The sequence below is a fragment of the Argiope bruennichi genome, chromosome 11 (assembly GCF_947563725.1).
Source record: "Argiope bruennichi chromosome 11, qqArgBrue1.1, whole genome shotgun sequence".
Classification (NCBI taxonomy): Eukaryota; Metazoa; Arthropoda; class Arachnida; order Araneae; family Araneidae; genus Argiope; species Argiope bruennichi.
In genome coordinates, this window is record NC_079161.1 from 28,271,627 (window position 1) to 28,278,260 (window position 6,634).

General features: G+C 29.7%; 1 protein-coding gene across 6 annotated transcripts in view; it reads left to right on the top strand.

Annotated features, from left to right (window-relative positions):
• The window catches only part of LOC129956910 (probable ubiquitin carboxyl-terminal hydrolase FAF-X), a 99,478-nt gene extending 97,939 nt beyond the window's left edge, over positions 1–1,539 (top strand). For all 6 annotated transcript variants that reach the window (XM_056068928.1, XM_056068927.1, XM_056068933.1 and 3 more), the window contains exon 53: positions 304–1,539. In XM_056068928.1, the coding sequence (XP_055924903.1) occupies positions 304–885 (582 nt within the window). In that variant the 3' untranslated portion in view covers positions 886–1,539. The remainder of the gene's footprint in view (positions 1–303) is intronic.
• The last annotated feature ends 5,095 nt before the right edge of the window (positions 1,540–6,634 follow it).

The following is a 6,634-nucleotide window of genomic DNA, read 5'->3' on the forward strand; positions in this document are numbered from 1 at the left end:
TTAGAGACAAGGGATTTCTCTCTCTGGCAGTTTTAATTGAAACATATTGAGGTGACTGTTCTTTTGCAAGTTATCTGGCCTAGCAGTTGCTTATTTTTGGTCCACTATTTGTTTAGTGCCATCTCTTCAGTGTTGTCTCTCCGTCCATTATTATGGTTTAAAGCAATCTTTCATTTACACAATCATATTATTTTTGTCACTATGCTACTAGTACACCTGAAAATTGTGTACTGTAAAAAATAATTATAACAATGTTTCTTATTTTTTTATTGTTATCAATAAATATTTTTATATACATTTTAGGACATCGAAGACCAAGAAGGCTCGGAAGATGAAGATGAGATTATTCCTCCAGAAGACAAAGTATGGCAGGATACTGATTCTGTTCCTCTTCAGGATATACATAGTCCACCCATTCCTGCTCCTTCTGATATTTCAGATTTGAGGCATTCAGTGACAGTTCAGAATGCTCCTGTATTGCAACCGTCTGATTCTACAGAAGAACCTGCAGAGACTTCAGAATTCTACATCCAACCCAACATGAGCAGTTCGGCAAAACTTGACCCTGCGTTGAGTTCTATTTCATCCCCGACAGTATATCTCCCTGTACAAGACAGTTTATTTATGAGAGGGGATAAGTTGTCTTTTCCTAGATTTGTGCAACCTTGTCATAATGAAAATGCAGAAAGTGTCAAATCGAGACCTAGAGAAGATATAGACGAATTTTATAAAGAATTTGGTAGATTGATTAGGAAGAAAAAGGAAGACGATGTAAAAAGACAAGGGAATGAGGAAACAAGTAGTAGTAGTAGCACAGAACAAAAAGAGTCGCAATTAAAAACAACTACAGGTGCTAAAAGATATTTCAATCAGAAGTCTATATGAACCTCAACAAGCTGTTACAGTGATATTATTCATTTTCTGTACTTGCAACAAATCTTATTTCCTCATAATATCAAGGCCGCCTTCATAGGGCATGAACTTTAAACTACATGCACTGGAACTGCTAGCATGCTCAGTGCGAAGTCTTGTATTAAACTGTTTATTTATCAACATTTATGTTGTAGGAAAAAAAGTTTTTAGTAGGTTTCAAAATATTTTTCCCATTATCATTTTTTTGAATTAAAACGATTGAACTGCTTCATATTTGATATGAAAAGGAAATAATTCCTATGCAATTATTAAAAATTGAGTCAAACTTGTGTGAAAATTTTTAGCTATCAGATTGTAAATGAAATTTATTTCTCAGCTCATACTTTGTCTTTTTCATATGTAAATTACCAAATTAATTTATTTGGTTTATATAAAAATTCAAAAAAAATTAGTCAATTCATAAAGAAAAGTCAAATGCAGAAGACATTTTTAAAAAAATATGTTTATATTAGTACCAAATTATGTAGTTCTTCAAGAAAATAAGTATAAACTTGATTAACTGCAAAACTTTGATTAGCTCATTGATAGTGAATGCTTTGCCAAAACATAATATTCTGATATGTTTTTATTATTTAGAATGTAAATTTTGATAAAAAGTTAGTCAATCTTTTCTCTCCTGGTTTAATCAAACAGTGTTCATATTTGATCCAAAAACTGAAACTTAACAAAAGATCCCCATTTACAAAATAATGCTCTACTTGTTGATAAATTGAAAATTTAAAGGTTAAATATTGTAGTTATAACTGCAAAACTTCTCGGATCATTTAATATGCAAAATGATTTCAAAGTAAATGCATGGAAATTTATTCACTGTTTCCTAACCAAAAATATATATTACTTTTAAACATATTATTCATTTTTATATTTACTTATTTTACCACTTTAGAAACATAATTTTAATTGATTTTCCATGCTTGTCTGAAACATTAAATTCGGCTTGCTGATGATATGACAGAATGATCCCATAAAGATGGCTATTAATTTATTGCTAATGCATTTGTTGAAAGGACAATTTTTTCTTCTCAAAATAAAAGTAATTAAGTAATAATTAAAATTCAGTGACTTGTTACATCGAAGTAAATTGTATGTGACAAAAAAAGTCAGTAATTTTTCAAGAACTATGCAAAGATATTAATGTGAATAAAGCTATCACTATATAAGTCTGCTCATTGAAATATGTTTTATATTTAATGATTTAAAAATACAACATGTTTTCAAAGACCTGTCCATTTTTTGGCTACTGTAAACACTGTCACTCTTATAAGCAAAATTGATAATCACTTGTAAATAAATGACTAGTCACCTTCTACGACTAGCTATTCACTTGCCACCTGTGTACCGATTTTGTCAATTTTTATTTCATATGAAAATTGATGACTCCTACATATATCTTCAATGATCATCTGCCTCGTCCACCTCCATTTTCTTGAGATATTACAAATATAGTGCAGAGTACCCCATCTCAATAATTAAACCGATTTTGGCAATTTTCATCACCATTTAATTTTGCCACTTTGCAAGTACAAGCTAACCTGTGAGAATGCTCTAACATTATTATGAAATCATAATTTAAAGAAGTATTTTCATTTGTATTGATGTATTTCATGAAAATTGCTCTGAAAATTGCATTCTTAGATCTATGCCAGTAACATGGTTACTGAAATCTGCTTGCATTTATTAATTGAACTTTGATTAATTCTGCTTATCGCAATAAAAATATAATTACAAGCACTATAAATACAAGTAATCAAAAATATATTTTAAATTATGTTTGCACTATAAGGATAAATGAGTATTGAGTGATCAGTTATTTTTTCAAAATGGCAAAAAATAGAACATCGGTAATGAAAATTTTTGAAATTAGTTCATTTGTCAGGCTCTTCAAAAAAGTTTTATTTATATCTCTCGAACCAAAGCGATATATCAGTGAAGAGGAAAGAATAGAGATCTTTGATGGCATATATAGGGATCATGACTTCTTTGTGAAATCGAATGTTTTAGCACTTTCGCTGCCACGACTCACACCCAATATTCGTGTCCTCTATCTAGTTAGATGACCCCTTCTTTGCTATCTCTTGACTGTAGTAGAGAAGGGTTCATCTAATAACATAGATGGTTTGTCCAATTACATATTATCTGTAATGGACTGGCGTGTCATGTGGCAGTCGTGTTAAATGGGCACAGTAGTTGTTGCAAAGGGTATGGTTTTATCCCATTCAGAATGCATAGAGAAGCAGTGTTCCCCCCCCCCCGGATTTTCTCAAAAATGGAGGGTAAGCGATCGTTGATAATGCATCTAGGAATCATATGAAATAAAAATTGATCCAGTAATGGGGGCTGCTTCATTGGTTTTCCTTATTATTTTAAATATTATATGTATAACGAACCTCTTCCTTTGGTGGGTGTGAAAGGCTTATTTTATTTAATCTTGCACATAAGAACTGTTTAACTCCTAAACTTATAACCCCTTGGTACACATCACTGGTTGCCTACTTCCATTGTTACCACAAGCTAGATTATTGAGAAAAAATATTGATCAAATATCTTCATAAAGATTTTCTTTCAGATTCTAGGTTTGTAAGTAAGAGTAACTGATAATGGCTGGACTTTTTTATATATTTCTCTGCTCTGGAGATGACAGCTAATTATTTCTGACAGAAGTGGTACTGAATGAAAAGATATTGAATGAGATACCTGTTGGATTTTTTACTGGGAACTGATTAATATTTTCTTATATAGAAAAAAAGATTCAGTAAAATATCACAGAATCATAATACTTGTAGAAGTATGCATTTTTCACACTAGTTTTATAAATGGCAGCCTTAAAATTATGATTTGATGAAAATGCCAGTTCAATTATCATTGTTTCTGCTCAGAATCTAGTCTGATCTTCCTTGGGGGCATTTGCTTACTTCTCCCCTTGTCTGCTAATTAATGATTGTACTTCATTATGGTTATGCAATTACTTATTAATCTTAAGGGAGCAAAAATGTACTGTTATTTGAAAAATAAATCTTATTTTTCAAAAATTGGTTTACACATAAGGAATTAAGTTTTAAAATGAGCGGTCACAGCTCAAGTCATATCTTGTATTCTAACTATTTGATGGCTTTTCTTAAGAGTAGGCCAAAAATTAAAAAATAATTTTTGGCAGCAGAATCTTTCAATTTTAAAATTCAATAGGGATTAAAGAAAGTAATATAAAAATTCTTAAATACTAATTCATTGACTAAGCTATATATGACTCATCTGTAAAAGTTCCTCATAATTTGAATTGTTTTGTTCTTATAAACTAAATAGTGATCTGCATATGGCCCACAAACTGTAATATGCCTATTACTATTTTAGATTGCTTGCAAATCATCTTGATTTAGTGAATTGTAGTGATAAAAAGATGTGCATTTTAAAGTTACTGTTTCTTAAAATGTTTCATATGATTTCAATTTTGGCACAGAAAGCTTTATTACAATGATATTTGTTTTTTGAACATTAGTGGGAATAGGTAAGTTTATTATCTTGGTGAAACAATTAATATTTTAAATCATATCATAATTCATCTAGAATTTTGTTTTTGAAAGGAGTTAATTTTCACATCACAAAATTGAAGTTGGCTTATAAAATAACTATATATTGACTTGTAATCTGACATAAATCAATATATAGTTATGTTAGTTGATATGCATTAGTTGATATACATTAGTTGATAAGCATTGCTCAAGTTGGAAAAATGCTTTGAATAAATAATTTATGTTATTTGAGTCAATAAATATATTTTTAAAAAAGGAACTCTCATTTTTACTTTCTCGTATACGTAGTATAGAGAAAGTATAGTAATCGTCAAAAAAATTCGAACTAGAGATTGTGACATGCTAGATGGGTGAAATTTGGTATACTGTCTTCACGCCAAATTTGCAGATTTCTATCAAATTTTGAATGAAATCTGTTCAGAGCAAATTTGGCTGTTCGAATATAAGTTATCACGATAACTATAAAATGAAGAAAGCTAGAGAGATGAAATTCAGTACATGGATTTAATATCTAGAATGTAAAAGTCTGTCAAATGTTAAGCCAAATCCAACTACGGGTTGACTGTCTGTCCATCTGTACTTTGATAAATATGTAAACGCGGTAATTCAAAAAAGCAATGATTTTTTTTTGTTGTTAATTTGTGATTACAAGTTCAGTTATGTGTAAAATTTGTTTTAATCGGTTGAGAAAAATGAGTCTAAAACACAAATCCGATTTGTGGATATTATTAATACATGTCAGGGTTTAATCGCCAAGAATAGCGCGATAGATTCAGTAAAACTGTTAAATTCACGCAAATGTTAATATTTCGTAATTATTGTACGTAAATGCCATGTAAAGCGTTCTCTGGCTTGACTAGTTTATTACAGAGTATGCAAGAATATTGTGGACAAGCCACATCCGCTTGTTTGTTGAGTTCGTCGATTCTGTTAATTATATTAAGTAAAATATTCTTAACAAAGAAACATTTAAAAAAAAAAAAAAACTTTATTTTTTTTGCTAAAATTGGGCTAGTTGTAAAGAAACGTTAAAAATCATTATTTTAGACATTCGTGGCATCTACATTTGTGGATGTCCTGGTGATTATTTTCTTTATATCCTAAACGTCCATTCAGTCGGAGGAAATAAATTATACAAGTTTCGATAGATATCTTACGGGATCGTTTGCAAATGAAACTCTATATCGTCCTGTATTACTTTTTCAATTTGCTCCTTAAAATAAATTTTATACAACCATTTATTGTAAACAACTGTAACTCGCTCAATTTTAGTCGTAAAACATAGGATTTTTTTTTTTTTTTTTTTGTCATAAATTTCAGATTGTTTGAAAATATTTTATTAAATTTGATTGACATTACCGGGGACCGTATTTAAAATTAGAAATCGTATCTTTTTCTGAAATACATTCATCGACTCAAACAACTTATAAACGCGTGGCAGAGAAATTGTTCTTATTATCGAATAACAGTCAAATGTAAACAAACTATCTTGCGATTTTCAAACTTTCATTGACCATTTTTACTGCTGTATTAAATTGCGGTTTTTGCTTAGCCAATTAATATAACTGCAAGATGTGAGAAATATTCTGAAGAGAATTTTCCTTGTATCCAAAAAGTTCATTCAGTCGGAGAAAGGAAATTATACAATATGCTTCAAATAGAAAATTTAATCTTGGGAAAAGATATGTTTAACTGTCGCTAATTGGGTAATCGCTATGACTTGCCCATGGTAATTTATGTTGATATCTTTCAAAACAATTAATTATCCTAGAAAAATGGTTTTAAATTATCATAAGACTCAAAAATTGCCTTTTTATGATATCAGTTTCATATCCGTACAATTTTTCCCTTAATTTTAATAATTTTTATGTAATTCAATTTGATACACATTCTGTCCAATATTTTTAAAGTTTGACGGAAGTCAGACTCGTCCATCAAAACATTAAATCGTATGCTTTTAAAATCTTAATTTTTTTCTTTTATTTCAAAATATGTATGCATTTTAATTTGCAGTGAGCTGATTCGATTGAATTCATTTTTTTTCAATCGTATCATAAAACAATTTTAAAAAAATAAAGTATTCCATATTAAGCATTTAACAGCCTAAAAAGTCAATAATCTAGGCGAGCAAGTTGATAGTAAAATGTAATTCTTCCCTCAATTCAAAGCATTTT